At 25.6% G+C, this 27,323-nt stretch overlaps 2 protein-coding genes across 3 annotated transcripts in view; one reads left to right on the top strand and one right to left on the bottom strand.

Annotated features, from left to right (window-relative positions):
• The window catches only part of LOC122510746 (leucine-rich repeat and calponin homology domain-containing protein), a 60,458-nt gene that overhangs the window by 12,338 nt on the left and 20,797 nt on the right, over window positions 1-27,323 (bottom strand). For both annotated transcript variants that reach the window (XM_043625614.1, XM_043625616.1), the window contains exons 2-10: window positions 7,393-7,537; window positions 6,678-6,910; window positions 4,890-5,026; window positions 4,563-4,778; window positions 4,142-4,300; window positions 3,544-3,665; window positions 3,262-3,402; window positions 588-976; window positions 341-492 (exon numbers count right to left, since the gene is read on the bottom strand). In XM_043625614.1, coding sequence (XP_043481549.1) covers window positions 341-492; window positions 588-976; window positions 3,262-3,402; window positions 3,544-3,665; window positions 4,142-4,300; window positions 4,563-4,778; window positions 4,890-5,026; window positions 6,678-6,910; window positions 7,393-7,537 — 1,694 coding nt within the window. The remainder of the gene's footprint in view (window positions 1-340; window positions 493-587; window positions 977-3,261; window positions 3,403-3,543; window positions 3,666-4,141; window positions 4,301-4,562; window positions 4,779-4,889; window positions 5,027-6,677; window positions 6,911-7,392; window positions 7,538-27,323) is intronic.
• LOC122510747 lies at window positions 20,172-21,206 on the top strand. The gene is made up of 2 exons (XM_043625617.1): window positions 20,172-20,404; window positions 20,503-21,206. Exons 1-2 carry the CDS (start codon window positions 20,285-20,287, stop codon window positions 21,013-21,015), a joined length of 633 nt encoding a protein of 210 aa, XP_043481552.1. The 5' UTR covers window positions 20,172-20,284; the 3' UTR covers window positions 21,016-21,206.

Here is a 27,323-nt window from a genome sequence, read left to right as displayed (position 1 = left end):
ATGTCTTTCTATAAATATTAAATTTATTTTATTTTCAATTTTATTCTAGTGATTTTAGAAAATATTTTTAAATAGAAAAAATATATTAGTTCATTTGAACGTTCAAAAATTTAGAAAAATAAATTTTATGGTTTCTGTATTAAAATTTCTGGTCATTTCAAAGTTTATAAAGTGAACAAAAAATTCCAAAAGAATAAACTTTTTTTCAATATTTTCAAATGTCGCTGGACACAAAAAAAAGAACTTTTCTATCAATTCTGCAAATTTAATACTTTTTCCAGTACTTTTGATAAAATTCCCTGAACTTAATTAAAAATCAAAAATCAGTCTCGAAACTTACATTTCTAAGTTGATCTATTAAATCAGCTTCCTCCTTGGCACGCTCGAATTCCCTTCGCATTGTAAAAGAATATTTTTCAGGTATATCACTATTCCAGGTGACTGATCTCGCCGACTTTGGACTTCCACCGTTTGAATTTGGTGTGTTGTTACCTGTTGAAAAAATAAAAAAAATAACTCACTTATTTATATTCCTTACTCAAGGTGGAAAAATCAGAAAAAAAATAATGTTCGTTAAAAATCGTTACCGTCAACGTATCCAACAGCATTCTTTGTATGTCTTGGCACATGTCCTGGACTACTATAACTATTTGAAAGTATACTGGAGGAAGTCTTAATCGGCGAACTTGGTTTTTTGTACGGTTGCTCCGACATTTTTCCATTTTTATTATATTCGTTGTTGCTGCCATTAATAATTGGTGTACTTTGATAATTTATTCGCGATGGTGTAACTTTTTGCACTGGCCGTTTGTTGGCATTTTCTTCGTTGAATATTTGTTTACCAGTCAAAGTTGTTTCACCAGTTGAGTCGGTTTCGTTGTTTGTGTCATTACCCGGCGGAGTAATTTGCTCTCTAGGCCTGTAGACGCTAGGTCCTTCGTTGGCTCTTTGTTGCCTTAAAGCCTCTTTGTATTCTCTACAGAAAAAAAACCGATTTTGTTGAAAAAAACAAATTTAAACAAAACGAATTGAATTAAATTAATAAATTAGGTTTTTTTCAAATTTACATACTTTCAGAATTACCCTTCTTTCGTTTTTGTACTTTTCTTATTTATATTTCTACAGGCCTTGAATCGATTTTAAGGCGCATTAAAAGTTGTTTGAGTCGATTTTATTCAATTATTCAGAAAATAAATAATTTTTGTTCCTTGCGAAAATTCAATTATTTTTATAAATAAAATTCTCCGCAGAAATTTAATTATTTTGAATTCAATTTTTATAAAATTTCTTCAAAAAATTCAATTATTTTTGAAAATTTTCATGAAATTCCTTGCAAAAATCCAATTATTTTTATAAATCAAATTCTCTGCAGAAATTTAATTATTTTGAATACAATTTTAATCAAATTTCTCCAAAGAATTTAATTATTTTCGAAAATTCCAAAAAAATTCTTTCTAAGAATTCAATTATTTTCTATACAATTTTAATACTGAATTTCTAGAAAAAATTTAATTTATTTAAACAATTTAAAAAAAATTTGTCGAAAGAATTCAATTATTTTCAATAAGTATTTAATTAAATTCGCAATAATTCAACTATTTTCATAAAAAATAAAATTCTTCGGAGGAATTCAATTATTATTTTAAATACAAGTTTAACAAAATTCCTCTAAAGAATTTAATAATATTTAATATTTTAATAACATTTTTCGGAGCAATCAATTATTTTCAATACAATTTTAATCAAATTCAATTATTTATTAAAATTTTTAATAAAATCCTTCGAAAAAATCAATTATTTTCAATTATTTTCAAAAATTTTAATAAAATTTTTCAAAAGAATCCAATTGTTATAAAAAATTTTAATAAAATTCTTGACAAGAGTTAAATTTTTTTCAATGAATATTTATTTAAATTTGTCGAAAAAATTTAATTGTTTCTCAAAAATTAAAACTGCAATCCTTCCAAAATTGAACTATTTTCAAGAATGTTTGGACAATAATTTAATTTTTAAAAAGAATATTTGAAAAATAATAAAAAATAATCAAATTTTGAAAAATTCTAATTATAAATGTGAAAATATACAGTTATTCCAAAAATTTCCTGACAAGTCAAATAAAGCACATTTTTTCATTTTAATTTACTTGTAGATAATTATAATGTTATTTTTCGAAAACAATTGAATTTCTTTTAAAAAAATGTGGATATTTTAAAAAACTAATCAATTTTTTTAAGAATTGTATTTAAGATTTTTGAAAATAATTCGTTTTTTCCAAATTTTAATAAAATTTCTTCAAAGAATTCAATTATTTTCTATACAATTTTAATATTGAATTTCTAGAAAAATTTAATTTATTTAAACAATTTGAATAAAATTCTTCGAAAGAATTCAAATTTTAATAATTTCTATAAGAAATTAGATTCCTCAAACAATTTTGGTCTAATTTTTTTCTAGATTTTTTATTTTTATTTTAAATTAAAATTGCCAAGAATTCAATTATTTTTAAAATTTACAATGAAAATTTTTAAAAATTTAATTTTCAAAAATTGTAATGGAATATTTTAAAAAATCAACCATTTTCCATAAAATTTTACAAACTTTCAATTATTTAAGAACTTTTTAATTAAATATTTCGAAAATTTAATTATCTTAGAAAAATTATTCAAAAGTAAATTTTGAAATATTTGTCTAGTTTTTTTGTACTAGAAAAATTAAAGTAATTTGCATTTTATACCAACAAATTGGTATTTTGTTGCAATATTTGAAAGAAAAGTGAAAAACGTCGCATTTTTTGAAAATAAGTCGAAAAAAGTCAAAATATCCGAGACCTATTTTTATTCCACTTGTTTAAAGAAAGAAAATTAAAAAATTAACTCTGTTAAAATAAATTCAATCGAAACGAAAAAAACAAATCAAATTAAAAAAATAAACTAATTTTTCTTCATATTTTCATTATTTCAAAACTATTCTTCTTTCGTTGTCTATTTTTTTTATTTACATTTTTGTTTCACATTTCAAAGAAAGGTATTTTTTTATCAAAAGAATTTCAATCGACAGTCGAACAAAAAACCTCGTTTCTTTTATTTCTAAACGATTACGTTGAACACGAACGATTGCATGAACTTATGTGAAAGTAGATTTTGTATAGTTCAAAGACTAAATTTGAAAACAAAATTAAATTTCCAAAGCTAATATTCCAGGATAAAATATTAAATTGAAAAAAGAAATAAAATATTTATATAAAAACAAAAAAAAACTTACCTATACGTTTGTGTGTGATTTAGTGGCCTTTTCTCGTCTCCATTCATGTGCGATACAGTGTGATTTGTTGCTTGAATTGATTGTACGGGTTGCATCGTCGCAATTGATTGTGTTTGATTCAATATCGTGCTCTCCAAGTGACTGTAAATAAAAACACAGTGATTCATGCACACATGCAAATAGTAGTCTTTTTATCACGATAATTAAGTGACTGTAAAAAATGTATAGAAAATATTTTTTTTCGGTGCATCACAGTGAATTTTTATTTATTTTTTTACTTACGCAGGTGGCGTGATGGAATTTTGATGAACGTTTGTTATCATTGGCCTCCTTCCATCGGCTCCATTTTCAGAGGTACTTCTTTCTAGTCTTCGTTTCTCTAATTCATTGTGAAGAATCATCGCCTAAAAATGAAAATAAAACAAAGAGAATTAGAAATTATTTTCTGCACGCTGGATTTTATTTTGCAATTTTCTTTTGTGTGACATTCGCATAAACAAGTCTCGAAAACCAAAGATAATGGTGATGTCATTGTGATGATAGATTGAAATTCTAGGTCAAGGCCATTTTGTAAAGTTTGAAAGCCGGCCAGTGACAGTTAAACGTTCACTTTCAATATCGTTACTGATTGTGACTTCGCTTAGTCAGCATTTAAGTGTAGCTTTAATTGAAGCTTTATTGCTTTTCGTCACTTTTTAACTTTTCTTTATTTCTCAAAGTAAATATTTTAATTACTATTCTAATCATTATTCTAATTATTATTTAGATTATTTTTACTATTTTCATTATTTCAATTATTAATTTAATTTTTCTATTTCACTTTAATGTCTATCAGACTATCGGCATATTTAATTTCAAAGACACGAGAATAAGACATTACCTTGCCCAATTCGTCTTCTAGAGAAGCATTTTCCCCAGGCGATATTGTACTGGGAGTTGAATTTCCACTGCAGATTCCATTGACAGTTGCCTCGTGTGGAAGAGTTATAGAAAGAGGAGAACATTCTTGTCGCCACGTTCCCCGATTCTCGACATCAACCTGCAGATTATTTTGCCCGAATGGAAGAAACGAAATGTTAACGAAACAATAAATAAATATCCAAACTGGATTTGGAGACAAGGATAAATTAGGATTTTTTTCTACATAATAGTAAACAATAATAAATTTATTTACAGAACATTGTAAACGAAACTTTAGAAAAAATAATTCAAAGAATCATCGACAATAGTCCCTAGAATATGTGGTTCATGACGAAACGAATGAAAAATAAAAGAAATACTGTTAGGATGAAATAACTAACCGCACTATGAATTTCTTGCGACCAGCGCTTATCAAGACCATCACTTGTACTGTAACCACTGTCAACATTGTGTCGTCTATGTGACCTTGTGTCTAAAGTTGCATGACCCCGTGATTCAAGTGGTCCTTTTCTTAATCTACCGCCTCTTGCTCTCTCGTGTTTCTCCGCCTGTCTCTCCAGGTACTTAAAGATATGTATTCGCCCGCGAATGCACAACTGAAAATATTTTTCCAAAAATTAGAACCATAAATAATTAAATCAATCATTTTCGAATTTATTATTATAAAATAATTTCGATATTATATTTGATTTCAAAGTAATTCTTACCGAGGCAGGTGGTGAAGTTAAAGGGTTGTCTGATAAATTCAGCTCCACGAGACATTTCATCTTCCGCACCTCGTTCGGAAGCACAGATATCCGGTTGCAACTAATGTCTAGCTTCACCAGTTTCAGGTACGTGAGTTCTGAACAAAATTTATTTATTCTTTTATCAATTTTCTGAACTATTAAACAATTTTTTTTTCTAAACAATTTTGATTATTTTTTCCAATAGTTCTCTATTTTTTCAATCTTTATCAATTTTTCATTTCGATAATTGAAAATTAAATTTAGAAACTTAGGTCTCGGATCGACTTTAAAGCGCAAAAAAAGTCCCTTTAGTCGATTAAAAATACAAGAAACGTCGAAAAAGTTTTCTATTTAATTCGGAGTTGTCACAAGAAATTTTATTTTTTATTTCTTTGACCTTTCACTGACTTCTAAATTCAATTATTCAAAACCTGAATAATTTTGTTAAATAAATATTTAAATATTTGTTTCTCCACGGAAAATAAAATTTCAATTTAAAACCTTCTGAAATTTAATAATTTCTCAAAATCACAACTATAACCCTTCCAAAATTCAATTATTTTCTACAATTTTTAACTAAACTTCATCTATAAATCGATTATTTTCAATAATTTATTAATTTTCCGAAAGTTCTTCGAGAATTCAATTACTTGACTACAAAAATTCAATTTTTTATAATTCGTAACTGTAACTGTCCTTGATTTTTTAAGTTAATAATATTTTTAAATTAAATTAAATTAAAAAATAATAATAAAGAAATTCTTAAAATTAATTCCTTAAAAATATTTTAAAATAATCTTTGGAAAATTTCCAAACAACTGAAAATTGGTAAAATCTTTTAAAAATAAATGAATTTTTGAAAAATTAAAAAAAAAATCAGATTTTTGAAGAATTTTTATTATAAATATGAACATGATTTCTCCGAAATTTTAATAAGTCTAGAAAAGTAAATTTTTAATAATTTTAATTCACTTTGTTCAAAGATAATTGAATCATAAAAAAATATTATATTAACAATTCTAAGAAATAGTTTTTAAAAATATTGTAATGTAATGTTTCCAATAATTTAATTTCTCAAACGAATTTTTGTATAATTTATAAAAAAAACTATTTTTTGAAGATTATTAATTAAAAATTTTGATTTTTGAAAATGATTGTTTTGTCCAAAATATTAAAAATAATTCTAAAAAAATTTAAGCTTATTTTTTGCATGTATTTTAATTTTTAGAAATATGTAATTAAAAATATTGAAAAAATTGAATTTTAAAAAATTAGAATGAGAAAATTCTAATTATGTACTTTTTTCGAAAATATTTCAATACAAAAATACAATTATTTTCAATTAAATTTTACAAAATTTCAATTATTTAAAATGTTTTTAATTATAGGTATATTTTAAAAATTTAATTATCTTTTAAAAATTATTTTTGTATAATTTTTGAAAGATTTGTCTGTAGTTTTGTTTTCAAAATATAAAAATCGAAATAAGTTGCATTTTATGCTGAAAATGTGGTATTTTTGTTGCATTATTTGGAAGAAAAGTTGGAAATGTCGCGATTTTTGAAAATAAATCGAAAAAAGTCGCATTCTTTGAAAATAGCAGATATTTCATTTTATGAAATTTATTTTTAGGATTTTTAGGAAATTTTAAAAATTAGGAATCTAAACGTGGGAAAATAGGAAGAAAACCGCCGAAAATAGTCGAAAAAAGTCATAATATCCGAGGCTTGGAAAAAAAGTATTTTCTTTGGAAGAGATAAAATTTACCTATAGGCAACTGCACCAGAAGATTGCTCCTGAGGTCCAGATACCTAAGTCGAGAAAGATCTCCTATTCGAGAAGGCAGTGTCGTGATCTCATTACATCCAGCATCCAATTCAGCCAAGCCTTGCATCCTGCCCAATTCCTCGGGCAGGGAAATCAATCGGTTATGAGCTACCAATAAAATTTGCAATGGTAATCTGCAAATTTCCCTAGGTAGTGTCGTTAGTTGATTACGGCTGAAAAAAACATTCATTTATTTATTTATTTTTTTAATTTATTATTTATTAAATATCTACATTATTTATTAAATTTAAAGGTCCCTGGAAGTTGCCGTCGACACTCAACATCAAAAACTACTTTTTAAATTTTTTTGTCATCTAAAACATCTTACATTATTAATTTTACTGTTTTTATTTACCTGGAATTCTAAAACTTTTCATTTAAGGGTTTCAATTCAGAATTTTTGAAAAAATAAATTAATAACTTTTTTGGTTTTGAGAAAATAAAATTAGTTTCGACTCTCAGTGTTGGCGCCAACTTCAGAGATCTAAATTAAAAAAAAAATAATAATAATTTCTTGTTATACACTTTCTAAGTCATTAACTGAATTAAAATTATTCATGGTTAATAAATAATGGTTACTTTATAATTATGCTCAATTATGTAAATTTTTATAGCCATTCGATGACACATTAGTTAATGAATTATAATAATTTACCTGAGGTCGAGGTAGTTCAATGACTGGAGTTTCACAACAGTCTCTGGTATTATTCTTATGGCATTGTGATAAAGGTGTAGCTTCTCAAGAAAAGGGAAATCCGTGACTTCCTCCGGTATATCCAAAAACCGATTTTTTGAGAGATCTGCAACAATAAAAATTCTTCACATTAGCGAAATAGAATTAAATTCTTATGCTTTTTTTATTTTTCTTATAAGTCATGTAAATTTAAAAAAAAACTTTTAATAAAAATGTGACGCATTACGAAGATAAAATTTCCAAAAAAGTCGTAAAAAGTCGCATGGAATTTTAGAAAAAAAACGACAAAAAGGAAACACAAAGTTGTAAAAATTGTAAAAAAAAATCACATTTCTCGACAACAGATACATTAATATCAAACAATTCGAAATAAAATTTTTAAAAATTTAATAAAATTCATAGCAAAATTTTAATTAGGTATTTTTAACATTTGTTTAAAAATTCTCTTTAAAATGTCAATTATTTTTATAAATAATAAAATTCTTCTTCGAAATTCAATTATTTAACAAAAATTTTAATACAATTCTTGTCAAAATTTCAATTATCTTTATAAATAATAAAATTCATCCTAGAAATTCAATTATTTTCAAAAGTAATAAAACTCTTCGCAGAAATTCAATTAAATTCAAAACATTTTTTTCAATTTTTCGTCAAAATTTTATAAGTAATAAAATTCATCATAAAAATTTAATTATTTTCAAAAGTTCTGATAAAATTTTTTGCAAAATTCAATTATCTTCAAAAGTAAAAAAATTCTTTACAGAAATTCAATTATTTTCAAATTTTTTTTTTAAATTCTCAAAATTTCAATTATGTTTACAAATTTCAAAATTCTTCTGCAAAATTCAATTACTTTTAAATATTTCTAGAAAAAATCTGTTCAAAATTTCAATTATCTTTGTGAATAATGAAATTCTTCCCTGAAATTCAATTATTTGCAAAGAATTTTAATAAAATTCTTCTCTGAAATTCAATTATTTTCAAAAGTAATAAAATTCTTCGCAGAAATTCAATTATTTTCAAAATTTGTTTTTAATTTCTCCATAAAATTTGTATTATCTTCATAAAGAATAAAATTCATCCTGGAAATTTAATTATTTTCAAAAGTTCTGATACAATTTTTTGCAAAATTCAATTATCTTCAAAAGTAAGAAAATTCTTCACAGAAATTCAATTATTTTCAAAAATTTTTTTTAAACGAAGTTGAAGTCCACAACGTTTATCAACGAAAAAAATTTATTTAATACTTTCAAGTATTATTTTTAATTTAATATTTAATTGTAAAATAATTATTATCAAAATATAAACATCAATCTTTTCGTTCTAAATATTTTTGTGTCAATATTTCTGCGCATTTTTAATTAATTTACTAAGTTGACAATTTTTTTCGTTGATCAATGTTGTGGATTTCAACTTGGTTTTTTAAATTCTCTTCAAAATTTCAATTATCTTTGTAAATATCAACATTCTTCTTCAAAATTCAATTACTTACTAATGTTTTATAAATTTCTTCCCAATAATTCAATTATTTTCATAAAAAATGATAAAAATTTTTTTTTTATTAAGTCTTATAATAAAAAATAATGATTTTATCACTCGGTCATCTTTAATTATTATAAAAACATGAAGACATCGATTGCTCCGAGGCGAAGACTCGGAGTCATCGATTTCTTCATGTTTTATAACAATTTTTTATAAGTTGTTTAATTTCAAAAAGATTTGAATTCGAATCTTTTGAAGAATTTTAATTTCTATGGAAAAACAATAATTAAATATTTATTTATAAAACAAGTTATTGATGTTTTCGAAAAATTTGTAAAGAAATGTAACAGAACATTTTTTTGACTCAAACTATTTCCTTTAAATTTAAAAAATATTTTTAAATTTCATTCGCATTTTATTAAAAAAAAAATCTCGAAAATGTCGATTAGTCGCATTTTTTCACAAAAAAGTCACATTTCCTTAGAAAAGTCGAAAAAAAAGTCGAAAAAGTCGCACAATCCGAGCCCTGCAAAATTTGTTTGTTGATTTTTGACAACTATAGGAAGAATATCAGCGAGTGAGTGGAAGAGATGAAATTTAAGCTCGAGGGTAAAGTACACTTCCTTCGAGTATCGAAAGGGAGAAAGAGTGGATCTTCTGTTTACTAGGCAATTGGTAATTTCCGTTCGATAAGGGCGTTTTCTCGAGAACAGGATCCTGAGGTGGATCGGATGTACTTTGCAGGAAATTTGACAAGAAAAAGAACTTTTTCTGTGGGTCGTCTTCGTCGTAGTTTTCGTTAAAAGTTTTTTTTTTTTTTTTTTTTGAGCTTTGATGATTAGGATATATAAGATCCTCGATTTTTCGCAGTCGAGGAGGACGTTAGGATGGGGCCTTCGTTATTGATCAGGGTGTTCGAAGCCGGGAGCACCACCCCTGTATTCCAGAATGTTGGGACTGCATACACGTGGCCAACTCTCTCACCCCCCCCCCAAATTCAGCACCAACAACCCCTCCAGCGAGTAACTTTGCGAAACACCCTAATCGCTCCTACAGCTGTTGCTATGGGCGAAATATCGGATTCTTTACCCAGCTAGAGGGACAGGTTCCTTATTTTACACCCTTTTAACGAATTTCACAATTCGTCCTGAATATACACTTTTTCCCCTCTTGAGAATTGTTGGAATTCTGATTGTTCAATTGTTTTATTTGAAAATTTGGAATTTTTTTATATATCACGATTTTTGGCTAATGATCATTGCATTCTTTGTAATGATTTGTTTCTCTTTTCTAATTTTATTGGTAGAAAAGAATTGGGTTTTTGGAAAATTAGACTTTCTTTCGAAATTATCATTTTTGTTCTAACGATTTTCTGATTACTTCGTTAATTATTATGAGTGACGATTGTTTCTCTTGGTTTGAATTAGTGGAAATAATTTAGTACCTAGAATTAAGGTGCTACTAATTGAAGCAGTAAAGTTCTGTTTGTTAGGCAATTATTGGTGTTTTAATTTCAGTTTTTTATTTTTTTATTGTTCGGTATGTAAATAACTGAAATATTGAAGGCCAAAGCAGAATAGAAACGTAACCGAAGTTGTAATGGTAATCCCTTCCTTAGGAAAGACATTTCCAAAAATGAAATAATATTGCTTCTATACTTCCGTAATTAAATGAAAAAAGAAAAATGGACATAGCGTTGTGTGCGGTAAATTTATCACCTTCTGTTGCGTATTTAATTAATATCCGATAAATGTTACGAGTCAATGACCCGTTAAAGTTGGAAGAAGAGACGAGTAGAAAAGCGATGATGAATTTCTCATTATTATATACATCTAGGATATGAGGCAGTGGCAGAAGCGAAGAGAGGTCGGTAATCTATTGTTTACCGTGAATTTACGTTGAACGATAAAAGGCTGTTTTGCTACCCATGGTTGCAAGTTATAAATATAAGTGCAATGCACAACTTCCGCAACGGTGGCTTGCGAGTTGCTTTGATATACAACCGATAATCATCAGTTCCGAGTGAGCCCCAGACTAGACAGGAGACCTTTTCAGAAAGCTACTGCCTTCATATATAAAGGGTCGATGGCCCAGGAGTCGTGGGGGTCGACGTCAAGAACCAAGGTCGAGGTCCTATAAAGGATCGATACGACGATATGCCCCCAACGAGAGAGAGCATATTTTCGTTTTGTTGTTACGCATACGCAACACGCATTTTCATTTTCTCCTACTGCTCTTCAATCTCTCTTGTACCTAATAAAATATTTATTTTTTATATTTATTATTTATTATTCCACTGTTAACTCAAAAGTATCAAATTGCAACGAATTGTAACAAAAAATGTGGATAAAATCTAAAATTGGTACCAATTTGATACTTTCAATGAAACACTTGTTATAGAAATACCATAGGCTTCGCACTCATCTACTAAAAACTATTTACTATTTTTTTTTACGTTATACTATTTGAATACTTTTTTTTTAGATTTCAGCCACTAACAGCAACTATTTATGTTTTTTTTTAGAATTTCCACTACTTTAAATTCGCTAATACTAGAAATCAAAAAACTATTCTAAAAAATTATAATCAAATTCTTTAAAACGATTCAATTATTTTCGAAAGATATTCGAAATTCAATAATTCTCAATATCTAGTATTTTCATAAAATCTCGCAAAAGAATTCAATTATTTGAAAAAAATGATAAAATTCATTAAATATTAAATTATTTTCATAAATAATAAAATTTCCATAGGAATTCAATTAATTTAGAATATCGTTTTCAAAAAAATTTCAAAATTATTAATTAAATTAATTATTATTATTATTATTTTATTATTATTATTATTATTATTATTATTATTATTATTATTATTATTATTATTATTAATTAAATTATTAATTATTAATTATTATTAATTATTTATTTATTTATTTATTATTAATTTCAAAATTATTTAACAAAATTTTCATACAATAATTGTATGAAAATTTGGTTAAATAATTGATTATTTTGAAATTTTAATCATTTATGAAAGTATAATTGAATTATTGTGAAGAATTATTCTTCACAATAATTCAATTACTTTTATAAATAATAGGAACATTCTAAGCAAGAATTCAATTATTTTCATAAATAATAAAACTTATCGAAGATTTTCAATTATTTTTAATACTATTTTAAATTAATTAGTAGAAAAATTCAATTATTTTCAAAAATAACAAAAATTTTCCCAGAAATTCAATTATTTTTAAACATTTTAATAAAATTCTTCTCAGAAATTCAATTATTTTAATAAAATTGTTCGAAAGAAATCAAATATTTTAAATACGAATTTAAATAAATTTTTTTGAAATAATTCAATTATTCTTTTACATTTTAATAAAATTCTTTTCTAAGAATTCAATTATGTCGACAAATAACAAAATTATTTCCGAAAATTCAATTATTTTGAGGCATTTTAATAAAATTCATTTCAAAATTCAATTATTTTTAAAACTAAAAATATTCATTACAATAATTCAATTATTTTTAAAAATAACAAAATTTTTCAAAGAAATTCAATTCATTAAACATTTTTAAAAAATTCTTCATAAGAATTCAATTTATTATTTTCATAAATAGTAAAATTATTCTAAGGAATTCAATTATTTTTGAAAATTTTAATAAAATTCTTAGCAACTATTCAATTATTTTCATAAATAATAAAATTCTGCGCAAGATTTCAATTATTTCTAATACTATAGTATAAAAAATGTGTCCAAAAATTTTTTTATTTGGGAAAATATTTGAATTCTTGCTACGAATGTTATTAAAATTTTTAAAAATAATTGAATTCTCGCAAAGAATTTTCTTAAATCTTTTTCAATAATTTAATTCCTGTGAGATTTCGATTATTTATGAAAATAATTGAATTCTTAGCATAATGAATTTTAGAATTTTTTTAAATTGAATTCTGTGAAAATAATTGAATTTTTGCAATGAATATTTGTAGATTTTTTAAAATAATTGACTTACTGCAAAACATTTTTTTATTTACGAAAATAATTGAATTTTTGCAACAAATTTTATTTAAATTTTTTTTAAATAATTGAATTCTCGCGAAGAACTTTATTAAATAATTAAATTGCTGCAATCATTTGTAACTTCTCCAAAATTCAATTTTTTTTTTAGTATTTCTAACTAAAATTCTTCTATAATTCTATTATTTACAAAAATATTAGAATTTTTCATATAGAAATTCAATTATTTTTGAAAATTTTAATAAAATTCTTAGCAACTATTCAATTATTTTCATAAATAATAAAATTCTGCGCAGGATTTCAATTATTTTTATTACTATTTTAAATTATTTAGTTGAAAAATTCAACTATTTTCAAAAATAACAAAATTTTTAAAAGAAAATACAATTATTTTTAAACATTTTAATAAAATTCTTCGCAAGAATTCAATTATTTTTTTAAATAATAAAATTGTTCGAAAGAAATCAAATATTTTAAATACGAATTTAATTAAATTTTTTTAAAATAATTCAATTATTCTTTTAGATTTTAATAATATTTTTCCCAAGAATTAAATTATGTCGATAAATAACAATATTATTCCTGAAAATCCAATTATTTTGAGGCATTTAATTAAACTTCTTTGCAAAATTCAATTATTTTAATTAAACGACAATATTCATAAAAGAATTAAATTATTTTTAAAAGTAATAAATTTATTCTCGTAAATTCAATTAATTTTAAAAATTCTAATAAAATCGTTCTTAAGAATTCAATTATTTTCATAAATAATAAAATGCTTTTGAGGAATTCAATTATTTTCAAAAAAATTTAATAAAATACCACACAGACATTCAATTATTGTCAAAAATTTAATAGAATTCTTTGTAAAATTTAATTATTTTTAACAACTTTTCGCAATTCAATGATTTTCATAAAATTTCCAAACAGAATTCAATTATTTAAAAAATATTTTGTAAAAATCTTCGTAAGAATTCAATTCTTTTCATGAATAATAAAAATTTCTCAGGAATTCAATTATTTAAATTAAAATTTTCATAAAATTAGTCGAAAAAAATCAATTATTAAAAATTGTTTATAAAATTCTTCGCAAGAATTAAATTATTTTAATAAATATTAAAATTCTTTCATGAATAATAAAATTCGTTGCAGGAATTCAATTTATTATCAGGATGAAATACTACAAGTTTTCCGGCAAGTCGATAAGAAGAATTCCGATTTACAATAATATGAAACTAATCAGTCAAGTGCATAAAAATGATGAAAACCCGCAGTTATAATCTCTCAAGGCATTGTATTTGATACACAATAGTTCAAACCCAAAGTTTTTCATTCTCCTATTCAAGTACATCCGTTGTTGTTGTTGTTAAGTTAGGGTTAAGGTTTCTTTTTTCGCCGACAACCGCGGAATCCTTAGTTACTAGGTATGTTTTCACATAAAGTCGTGACTTTCTCGTCCACTTTGCAAAATTATGGTTTTCAGAACAGCGAATTACTCAGTTCAATGCAAGAGGTGCCCGTTTTTAAAGTCTTGTTATTCTCAGAACAAATTGCAATTGCACCTTTGTCTTCAAAAACGAACCCTCTATAGACATTATCTACAGTTATCTTATCTATTAGAGTTACTAGGTTGTTAGTATTATTAAATTAAAAGGTAACCTAAATTAGAAATTTAAATATTTGTAGACTAATTTTTAGAGTTAATTAAAGAAATGCTTTCTAGATAAGAACTATCGAATTCTGGTTCAACCCTTATTCAACTGTCAGTTGCTGTCACTTGCGGCGTGAAATATAGGTTATGTTAACCCTCTATTTAGTGATCCGTTTGATCCTTTAATCTTATCTACACTTGACTAAATTAACCTTCGAATGGCTAAAACAAACCGAAACGAAAAACGTGTCTTAATAACTAAAGCTCTATAGTGAAATTTTCCAAACTTTCTAATTATTTACAATTGTTTGTTAATCATTAAGGAATTTTTTAGGGCACCATTATAAATCTTTATCGAAATGGTACAACAACGGACGGTTCTTAAATCTAACATCTCAGAAAAAATAGTTTCATTATTTTTGGGTTTTGTAATGCCAACTTCAGGGGGACAGTTTTTCTACAGATATCAAATTGAGCTAAAAAACAAATCAAAAATGTAGCGAAGCAACGTTTCGATTTTTGTTTTTTGCCTCAATTTGATATCCTTATAGAAAACCTATGGAACTGATTTCTATTTGATTAATTAACGGATTAATTTCTTCATATAGGTGTCGTCGGTTTGAAGTTTCTATAAGCGCACTGGCACGAAACATGTAAATAGATACAATATCACTTTAGACAAATGTAAACAGAGCGTGACACAATAAATGCATGTGTTTTTTTTTCTACATTCTACATTATCTCTTTTTCTATTCTATTGTTCACGGAATTATACACGAGAGCCCATATGTAGACTCGAGAATGAAAGTATATAGGGACGCCGGCAGGATCGATAACGGTCCCTATTGCAAATATTGTCATATGGGAGGTGGTCTCTTCTGCCTCTCATGTAAGGTGCTCCATATGCACTTTTCAGCTCTACTCTCTTTTCACTCAACTCCAACCATATAATCCCCCATGAAATTCGCATTCTTGCCTTGTTTTGTAATTTTACTCCTTTTCACATTTTATCAAAATAGGAGACACTAAAAACCTGCCTCGTGTAAATCTAACACAAGTTTATTTCGATTCGGTTAGGTTGACAATTGAAAACCTTGATGCAAGAACCAGCGTATATTCAGTGGTCTATGTCTGGTTCTTGCATTAAGGAGTTTATGAGATAATTAATGATAATTAACGATCTCATTAGTTACGACAAGTAGATAATCAGTTAAGCAAAGATTAGTGAACAAAACATAAAAATAGTTAGTAAAACGAAGACTAAATCTCTCCATGCCAACAAATAACTCAAAGAGTTTACATACAGAACGCATAATGACAATCGCAAAACACTTCTGGAGTAATATCAAGGTACAGTTGAAGGATTTAATAAGATACTTGTTCAACCAGTTTTCTGAATACCATCCTGCATATACACACTTTCACTACCACAATAAGTTGACAAAAAGAATCAAGAAACTAGAGAAATACACCGAAGATGACGTGAAAACGTTCTTGACAATTTATGTATCCTTGAACCCACAGTGATTGTCGTGCGGTTGTTCCCGAAGAGGAGGTGGAAAGATGACAGAGGGTTTAATACTTTTATAAAGCTGTCAGATACATTGCTGGTCACTTCCGGTCCGGACATGGACCCTGCACAAGTTCTGAATGCAAAGAAGCCTTGAGAGCTCAACAGAAGACGTATTTCAAATTAAAATGCTACCAACATATCGAAATTAATTCTCAGTATTGTTGGACTCCTTTTAAAAAGAAAATCAGAAAAAAATCAGAAATTACAACAATTAATCAAAAGTTTTATAAACGAAACGATTTCTCTATTTTAATTATTAGTGGATTTAAGGTAGTGTAAATTCCCCCCCAAAAAAATGTTGCATTTAGTGTCACGAATCTAAGAGAAAAGTATTCAAATAGTAGCAAATAAAGATGCAACTTAACACAACCTCGAAAAGTAAGAATTAGAAAAAACACCAAAAAGTAAAAATTCACTGACAAAATGTATCAAACACCTGTTTTTGAAAACACCTGTTTTTGATAATAATCTGCGATGATATTAAAGTATCAGAAGATAATAAAAATATTAGGTGATAATAAACCGTAACATACCCAAAGATAAGAATTATAAACTACTTCGCAGATATTTTAATTTGTTCGCTAAACTGTAAGATTACACGTGTACGCACACACAATATTCAAAATATTAAGTAATTTCCCACAGATTAAAAAATTCGAATACTTAAAAAACTGTACAACATTTTTATCATACATTTAATTGTTTCCATTAATTACTCCCGCAATTTGCAAAGTTTAAACACTTTTGTTGTGAATCTGTAAGGAAAGAGTTCACATGGTTGCACCCGAGCATGTCGAGAATGTCAAGGTTGATGACGGGAGCGCCGTATAATTAGAATTCAAATCATTACTTCCATTCATCGTCAAATTTATTTTTACATTGTCAACCTCACTTCAATTAAAGAACAAACATTAAATTTATTTAATTTCGATTAAAAAAACTCAACTAATTTTGTTCTCATACATAGTTTTTCTGCAGATGTCAAATTGAGACAAAAAACGTATCAAAACATCGTACGTTTTGATACGTTTTTTTGTCTCAATTTGACATCTGCAGAAAAACTCTGTAAAAATTTATTGATGTGCGCATTAAATAACTTTTTATTTCCCAAAATTAAGGAGACTTGGTTATCAAAACAAGACTTGCTTTCGAACAAACTCGAAACTTGCTACAAAATTTTAATAGTATTACTGTATACTAAACTGTAAAAACTAAAAAGAAGAAAATTTACTGGTTCTCTTTTCTTCACTGTAAAATTTTACTAGTTGCAGTATTAAACTTTTGCAATAAATACCGAATAGCCAAGTTTTAATAAACGTCCCTTAGTCGAAATAAAACTTCCCTCTAACGTCCACCTTCTGCTTATATCAATCAAAAATTTATCATAAAGATTTTTCAGATAATTGCAGATGCTAATTTTTATTACATAAATCGAATGGTGAGAAAAGCTCATAAAAACTTTCATTAAAATTCTTCATAACTAAAGCTATAGAGAATTTAATATTTAATTACGAATATAGAAGAGAGAACATACAAGAATATGCAAGAGAGAATATATACAAAAATCTAAAAGAGAGAATATACAAGCAAAAGAAACGAACATAAAGTTTATTTCACAAACACGTGCCATGCCCCCAATAAACCTTAGTGAAAATTTACGTGAATTAAAATCATAAATTTTATAATTCAAACGTTTTCTTACACCATTGTTCTATTAATCGTGTATCTTTAGCATCACAAAGTGATAGTTTACAATCGGAAGATAAAAATACCCATTTAACTATGCACTGGCCTCGTAATACTATATAATTTACTATGCAGTTATCGGAGAATTAATGAGGATATCTGATGTCATCCCTTTGCATCGTGCATTTACGAATGTAATTTATAACATCCATTTGATAGCCGATACCTAATTGATCATTAGTCAAATTAATTTTTTACAGCATTAGGTAATGGATTTATATTTATGAAACAGAATGACTGCTATTAGCTTATAAATCCATTACATAACAATTCTAAACACCCTATAACCAAACTAGTTCTTTTACCATCATGTATGTTTCGATCATTGAATAATTAATATACAACAGTTATTATATTATAATTGCACTGCAAAAATTAAGTATCTTAAAAGTAACTTTGTAGCGAGCTTTGTAGCGAGCTTTGTAGTCACTTAAGATACTTCTTTTTGCACTGTGTTTAATATATAATTTCTTTTCAATAAATATCTTTTTCAAAATGGTCATCAGCTAATAAAAAGCGTATTTTTCTCGTTGCGTACGATACCTCTTCACAAGGAAATAAACATTAATCATATTTAGCCACTTAGACATGGCTCTTCAAAGAAGAACAAGAAACAAGAGTCAAAGACTAATCTAATATTCAGTAACACTTATTTGCTCTATTTGAGATGAACATAAACATGATTTGACGATGAGAGATCGAACAGAGTGAAACATTGTTAATGCGACTCATTGATGATGGTTACAAACCGCTTATTGTTGCTCAAATATTCAGAACATGTGTCATTCGCTATTAATAAGAAATTATACCACAAATTTACTATTGGAAACAGAAATTTAAATCTATCAAAATTGCAAACAATTTGTAGATTGGAAAAAAGTTCTAATTACCAGAATTTTTGTTTTTAACTGCTCTTCAAAATCTTGTTTCAATAACTATATTTTTAATTCTTTCGATACTTTTCGATAGTCAATACAACTGTTTAAATTCAGCTAAGAACTTAAAGAACTTAGGGAATTTAGAGAAGTTGAAAAGTAGTCAAATCTACTACGGATTTTCTTTAATTTAACCAGAATTCTGAACTAAAATAATTAGGGTCAAATGCGTACCCCAACCGGGACTTTTCTTCAGAGCACACTATAAATATTTATACACCGAAATAACAAAATCTTCCGAGACGTAATTATAAAAATTCTATGCACCATGAACTCATCTCGGTGAAAACAGAAAATTCACTCACTGACTCGTTAGCAGAGAGACATATTCAACATTTTTCCTCGTTTTCCTTAGTTTCAAGTTGACTTTTACTATATGAATTTTGCTCTCGGCATATGCCTCTTGGCGCAACTGTTAACCCATCTGGCAAGCAAAAGAAACTTGAAGCATACCTCTTGACCTAAAAGCTTTAAAATTTTTCACGCTTTTCATCCGCTTTTTAACCAAACTATGCACTCTCTACAAAATCATCTAATGATAGTCTAGTAATCTATAACCAAATAATAAGTTCTTAAATTTTATCCTAAAATTGATAAAAAAGAAACACGATACCCGACCTTTCAGGTTCAGATATGAAAGGTTGAATCTGACCTACAATTGGACCGGCGCTTTAAAACAGATTGTTAAGGGTGCTTTGTTTGAAACCACAAACCGTAACCACCATATACTGCCGTTCATACACTACTATGCACAAAGTTTGCCATGTCTGCCTTAGGTAACTTTGCACGACCAACGAATTATGTATATTGGATGAGTGAAGAAAAAAGGACTCTGAAAAATTGCATAGCCTCTCTACAGACGATTCTCATAAAAGAAACCAGCATCAAAAACATAATATATGCCTCCGCGAGTATCCTGTTAGGTATACCTACTCGAGAATAGGGAAAAGAAGAATCCTTTTCAAAATTTCCCATCATTTTCGCCATGTAGTAAGTGTTGCATGTCGAGCGACTGTCGATCGATAAATTCTCTCGACAAAATCGACCATATCTTCAAAATAACTAATTTTATAGGTTTGTAAATTTCTGCAATAGAGAAAAAGAAAAGAAAAACAATTGCAATTGTTTTAAAGCGCAGTTAAAAAATCTTTATCTCCGTATATTTTTTTTTTTATCAAAACGTTTTGTCACGAATTTTACTGGAAATTTTGAAATAGAAAGACACGTGAATTTGACATAAATATAAATCATTTCTTTTAAAACTAAACACATAAATTGTTTTGCCTCGTGGATAATTTTCATTGGCTGTGGATTACAGTAAAATTTTCACTATCAAAATAAATGTACTGCATTCGTAAATTTGTTTTTGAACATATTCTATTCAGTGTATTCAGAAGCAACTTTAACTTTTTCAAATTCTATTTCACGGTTGGAGAAAAGTAATAATGAATTTTAAGGAAATGCTATCTGGGCTTTATGCTTTTTTTATAATACTCAGTGGTTATAATAGCAATAAAAAAAATGTGCCAGAAATTAAACAGGAATTTAAAAACACTACTGCTCAGGTAAATTGCAAATAAAACGAATAACATTTTTTCTGCCTTTTTTTCTAACTACACATAAGTGATAATTTTTACCAATCACATTTTTTTCTCTGTTGCAGCCAAAACATAAATTATTCAAGAATCATTTAGAGCTTGCTATTGATTATTTTGAAAAAGTTTTGAAACTTGATGATTGCAATCGATTTCCAATGTATAATAATTCAAAAAATGTTGAATTCAATTTTCAGAAAATAGTTAATTTGCTAACTCGAACAGCAATGGAAAATTATTCGTTAAACAAAAACTATTATCCCGAATCTTTGAGTTTTCCTAAGATTATAAGTGAAGAAATGCAAAAATTAATGCACTTAGAATGCGTGCCAGGATTAAATGAAAATAAAGAAACATTGAAAAGCCTCTGTCAATTTTTTGATTTCTTAAAAGTATTTTCCACAGAGAATGTCTATGGAAAGAAACGGTATTTCAAAAATATTGTGGAATTAAAATTAATAAATATCAAAATTCAGGAGTTCGTTTCAAAGAAATATAACGTGAGCAGAGAAACTTTAAATACTAGAATAAAAGAAGGAATACAAAATTTGAGTAATTGTCTTAATCCAAAAGCAATTTAGGGTCATATTGAAGAAAAAGTGGTTTTGTAAATTATTTCTCATTTAAAAAGAAAATAATATTTTTTAAACATTAAGTTTTCAATAAATAAGCATTAGTTATGAATGTTAAAATATACAAATAAAACATAACATTTATATAAATTTATAAATATAATTATATTTATAGATAATAAATAAATTTAATCCTTGAATACGTTTATTTATTTCAATATTTCCCTTTACCAGTTTTAAACTATTTAATCTAATAACAGGACCCTGAAAAGTTGTCATCGATGCTCAGCATCGAAAAATATTTCGATGCATTTCAACACGATGTCTTTCAAGATGTTTCAAGACCCAAGAAGTCCGTCTAGAAGTAATGGACTCAAGAAACACGAGTCCAAAGAAGCCATAGAAGTCTCGTTTTACAATTGGATAAATCAAAATCTACTTATGTTAATATCAACTCGAACAGCGTGGTTGAATTTTATCACACAAAGAAATAGTATTCTTTTTTTCGCCATCCAACCGCAAAGGAAACTAGTTCCAATGTTCGTGTGTTCTTATATTATTTTTTTCGACACAAATGAAACCGGAATTACACGTCTCGCCTTTTACGTTTCCATCAGTAGTATTTTGAATCGATAACAAAATAAAAAAATAGATTCAAATCCAAATACAAGGCTCGCACCAGTGAAAATTTATTTAAAAATACGGACTTTACGGACCAAAAATACAAAAATTACGGACCGTACTGACAAAAACATAACCAGTCCGAGTCAAATAAGAGAACATTTGACTTAAAACTAGAAATTAAATTTTTCAAAACTATAAAACATGAAGATATCGATCACTCCGAGTCTTCGACTCGGAGTAATCGCTTTCTTCATGTCTTATAATAATTAAAGATAGCACATTGATAAAATCATTATTTTGTATTACAAGAATATTGTTACTGCAATTTCTTCAAAATTATTTTTAAAATTTCAATTCAATTACTATTTTCTAGAATTTTTAAATAAAATTCTTCTATGAATCCATTATTTTTAATAATTTTCGAAAATTCTTCAATTAAATATGTATTAGAAAATAACTTCAAAAAATGCAATAATTAATTAGAACTTTTGAAAAAAATTAATTTCGCAGAATTGTTAATTAAAATTTTAATTTTCAAATAGATTTTAATTTGAAACCTTTACAGAATTCAATTATTTCTAAAAATTCACGCTACATTGATTTTAAAATTCAATTCTTATCTTAAATTTTAAATGAAATTAATTTTTAAATCAATTTTTAATCGAAAATTCTACGAGTATTCAATTATTTAAAAAAAAATTTAATAATTTATTGAATAATTGAATGTTTTATTAAATAGAATTTTCATAAAGAATTTTATCAACAAATTTGTAATTAACTCAATTCTTTTGACAAATTCTAATAAAATATTTAAGAATAATTACATTTTTCGGGAAATTCTATAAAAATTAAATTTAAAATAATTGAAATTCTGTGATGAGATTTATTATTTTTGAAAATAATGCAATTATTGGGAAGAAATTTATAAAAAAATTGTAAATAATTGAGTTCCTTGTGAAATTTGAATTATTTTATGAATAAAATTAAATGTTGGCGCAGATTCTTTTGTAAAATTTTTGAAAATAATTGAAATTTTTGCCGAGAATTGTATCAAAATTTTTTTAAATAATTGAATTGATTCGAAGAATTTTATAAAAAAATTTTTAAATAATTGAGTTCTTGCAACGAATTTTATTAAAATTTTCAAAAACAATTGAATTCTTACGAAGAACTTTATTAAATTTTTTTTAAATAATTGAATTCTAGCGAAGAATTTTTTAAAAATCCTTTTAAATAATTGATTTTTTTCGAAAAATTTTATGAAAATTGTGTTTATAAATGTGACGCGACCCGAAGAAAGGTACCTAAGAAGCAAAAGAATTATAGGTTGGGTTCGAGTTAGATTTATCTTGATTAAAAGTTCATTTTTAATTATTTGAATTTTAAACCAATATTAATTGAATATTTTGAATATAATGAAAACTTGAAAATCAACAATTTTTAATTAATAATTGATTCTCTTTCTGTATTTTTACTCAAAAAATTTAAAACATAACCTCAAATTTTTTCCTTCTTAGGTACCTTTCTTGGGAACGCGTCACAAATAAAAATTCCTGTGAAAATTTTTTTTTATGAAATTAATTGAATTAATAATAAGATTTTTATTATTTACGAAAATAATTGAATCTCTGTAAAAATTTTATATTATTTATGAAAATAATTGAATTATTGTGAAAACATTTATGCAAATCATTGAATTCTGGCAAAGAATTTTATCAAAAAATTTGATAATAATTGAATTTCTTCGAAGAATTTTATTATTTATAAAAATAATTGAATTTGGGAAGAATTTTATTGAAATTTTTCATAATCTTAATTAAATTCTTTCAAAGGATTTCTTTGAGCTTCTTTAAAATAATGGAGTTTGTTTAATAATTTTAATTGAAAGTTTTCAAAGTAATTGCATTTTTAAGTTTTTACAATATTCTTGTATTTTAAAAAAACTTTTAAAAATAATTGAATTGATTTGAAGAATTTTATAAAAAAAATTTTTAAATAATTGAATTCTTGCAACGAATTTTATTAAAATTTTCAAAAACAATTGAATTCTTACGAAGAACTTTATTAAATTTTTTTTAAATAATTGAATTCTAGCGAAGAATTTTTTAAAAATCATTTTAAATAATTGATTTTGTTCGAAAAACTTTATGAAAATTGTATTTGCAAATTATTAAATTCCTGTAAAAATTTTATTATTTACGAATATAATTGAATCTCTGTAAAAATATTATATTATTTATGAAAATAATTGAATTATTGCGAATAAATTTATAAAAAAATTTATGCAAATCATTTAATTCTGACAAAGAATTTGATAATAATTGAAGTTCTTCGAAGAATTTTATTATTTATGAAAAAATAATTGAATTTGGGAAGAATTTTATTGAAATGTTTCATAATCTTAATTAAATTTTTTGAAGAATTTCTTTTAGTTTCTTGAAAATAATTAAATTCTTTTGAAAAATTTCTTTAATTTATTGAATACAATCGAATTTGTTAATAATTGTATTGAAAATAATTGAATTTCTGAGAAGAATTTTATTATTTACGAAAAATAATTTAATTCTTGCGATGAATTTTATTATTTATAAAAAATTGAATTGTTTCGAAGGATTTATTAAAATTTTAGAAAATAATTGGTTTCCTTCGAAAAATGTTACTAAGAATTTTTTTAAAAATTGAATTGTTTCATGAAATGTTGTTAAAGTATCACATTGAAGTCCCCAACGTTTATCAACGAAAAAAAAATTGTTCAGTTAGTAAATTAATAAAAGATAACATAGCAATAATGTCACAAAAATATTTAGAAAAAATAGACTGATGTTTATGATTTTATAATAATTGTTATACAATTAAATATTAAATTAAAAACAATATTAATAGATTAAACAAATTTTTTTCGTTGATCAACGTTGTGGACTTCAACTTCGTGTTAAAGTTGTAGTATTAAAAATAAATAAATAATTGAATTTTTCCAAAGAATTTTATTACTTTTGAAAATAATTGAATATTTGCAATTATTTGTAACTTCTGAAAAATTTTCCAAATTACATCGTTAAATTTATGAACTTTTCTTGCTTTTTCAATGAAATTACGGACTTAACGGACCTTTTTTTAAAATAAAAACTGACTCTTACGGACTTTAAACAAATTTACGAACATTTACGGAATTTTCGGACCTAGTTCGAGCCCTGCAAATACTTACAATAGAAATTAATAGAATCAAATCGACAAATAATCACATTTTTTTCTAAGGATATCAAAATAGTTGAAAATCAACATTTCCCTACGTGTAATGTAACGAAATTCTTGATTGAGGATACACTTCTAATTTTCAGAGTTTGTAAACCGGTGACAGCTTCACAATTGATTCAGTGAAGTCAAGCGCGGGAAATGGGTTTAGCAATAAGCCTTAATCAGACAGCGACCTACTAATTATCTTTACTGGGATCGGTTTTAGCTGCTTCATATCTCATCTCCGGAGAGAAAGAGAGAGAAAGAGAAAAGGAAACGCAAAATAAAATGTCCTGTCGTATTTTATATTCGGCATTACAAATAATAATACACAGACAGAGTGGTCGTGAAAGAATACATAGCGATGAAACCTGATTTGAGATTGAAAGCGTAAAAACTTGCTTTGATCTTGTGAACCAACTCCTCGCATTATAATGCTTTTTTTGTGATGCCAGACTCCGGCCGTCTAGGCTTTGTTGCAGGTGCAACTTTCCCAGAGCATTAGGAAAATCAAAGACAAAAAGGTCAAAGGCCTTTGTGGGATGAGTGCTGTACACTATGTACAAGATTGTATTTTTAGATTATGCGAATATTCACCATTTATATCCTTTTTATTTCACTATATCAACATTTTGGTCTTTTTTTCGCAGGAAAAATGTTTCCAAGTCACAAAAACTTGGGAAAATAAATTAAATTACAAAATAACAAAAATTTAATTGAAAAATCAAAATTTAATTGATAAATTCTGTAATCATTAAATTTAAATTAATTGATTTTAATCCTCAATCCTTAGGATGATCTCAATCCTAAAAAAATGACCTTAGTCTGTCAACGAAAGGTTAAAAAAATCGGTCTAAAGTGTTCTGCGGAATAAAATTTTCGCTACAAATAAAGCACCGAGTTTTGAAATTAATAGCAATGATTTAACAAGTTTCGAACCCTAAAAGGTGTTTGAATGAGGAGGAAGTCGTGGAGTGAATGACGTTCCACCACCTGTTCAACGACCAATACAGTCACACACTTATCAATATCAGCCAATTCACGTAGATTTATAAGTGAGTCATCCCCTTAATGTACTATTACACTCTCGTTTACTATATAGTGTACAATAAAAAATAAAACACACATATTCGCGAATCAAGCAGGTTGTTTTAATATCTGAGCTGTTATAATAGTTTCTCTGGGTTAAGTGACTCTCACATTGTAGCAATTATAATTTGCTTCCTCGTATACACAGAGTTGATGTGAGAAAATTTTATTAATCTACCGAAAAAATACTGTTTCTAATTTAAACTACTTTAAACAAAATTTTAAGTAGCAAAAATTTTACTAATTTGAATTAGTGACTGATGACTTTTTGCTTTTGAATTAGCAGATTTTACTAATAAATAATCGTTTCTACTAATTTATTAGTAAAATTTACTAATTTGAAAGCAAAAAGTCAGTCACTATATAAAATTATTAAACACTTTTACTATAATTAAAATTTAGAGAATTTTGATTACAATATTAATTTGTTTACAATATTTAATTTTACGAAATTTTAATTAAATTATTCGTAAATTCTTTAATTAGATACCTATATATTAGAAAATAAAAACTTAAAATAATATCAAACAAATTAAATTAAACATTTTCAAAATTCAATTATTTTTAAACATTGTTTTTAATATTCAATTATTATCTAAATTTTTAACTGAAACTCATTTTTCAATCATAATGTTTATTAGAAAATTGGACAAGAATTCAATTATAATCTAAAATTTTAACTGAAAAATAATTGAAATTCTGCAATGAGTTTTACTATTGAAGAAAAAAATTGAGTTGCTCAAAAGAATTTTATTATGTACGAAAATAATTGAATGTCTTTAAAAATTTTATTATTTATGAAAATAATTGAATTATTGCAAAGAAATTTATAAAAAATTTGTAAATAATTGAATTCCTGTGAAGTTTTTATTATTTTATGAAAATAATTAAAGGTTTGCGTAGAATTTTATTACATTTTTTTTTTTAATAATTGAATTCTTTTGGAAAATTTTATTAAAATAGTTGATACCTATTAAGAATCATTAAATTGAGGAAAATTTTCGAAAATAATTAAATTTCAGAGAAGAATTTAATTATTTCTAAAAATAATTGAAATTTTGACGAGAATTGAAAAAATTTTTTAAATATAATTGAATTTCTGCAAAGAATTGTATTATACTTTTGAAAATAATTGAATTTCTACAATCATTTGTAATTTCTCTAAAATTCTCAAAAATTATATTGTACTTTCTATTTTTATTATTCCTAATTTATTAATCAATTTTTTCGATGTAATTTAATTTAAAGAAATGTAAAAATTCTTTTTTCTAGTAAGCCATTAAAAAACAATCAGACAATACTCTCTTTCTGATCTGTATATGTGCTTTCATTGATATCGATCGTTCAGAGTACTTAAGGAATTTTCCAGC

Source organism: Leptopilina heterotoma, unplaced genomic scaffold (genome assembly GCF_015476425.1).
Source record: "Leptopilina heterotoma isolate Lh14 unplaced genomic scaffold, ASM1547642v1 Lhet_73, whole genome shotgun sequence".
Taxonomy (NCBI): domain Eukaryota; kingdom Metazoa; phylum Arthropoda; class Insecta; order Hymenoptera; family Figitidae; genus Leptopilina; species Leptopilina heterotoma.
The sequence above is the reverse complement of the archived record's forward strand: the minus strand, read 5'-3'. Positions and strand labels throughout refer to the sequence as shown.

Excerpts from the sequence above, each read along its gene's own strand:
- LOC122510747 (XM_043625617.1), top strand. The coding sequence starts at position 20,285 with ATGAATTTTAAGGAAATGCTATCTGGGCTTTATGCTTTTTTTATAATA. Across the intron at positions 20,405-20,502 it reads TTAAAAACACTACTGCTCAG|CCAAAACATAAATTATTCAA; the intron begins GTAAATTGCAAA and ends TCTCTGTTGCAG.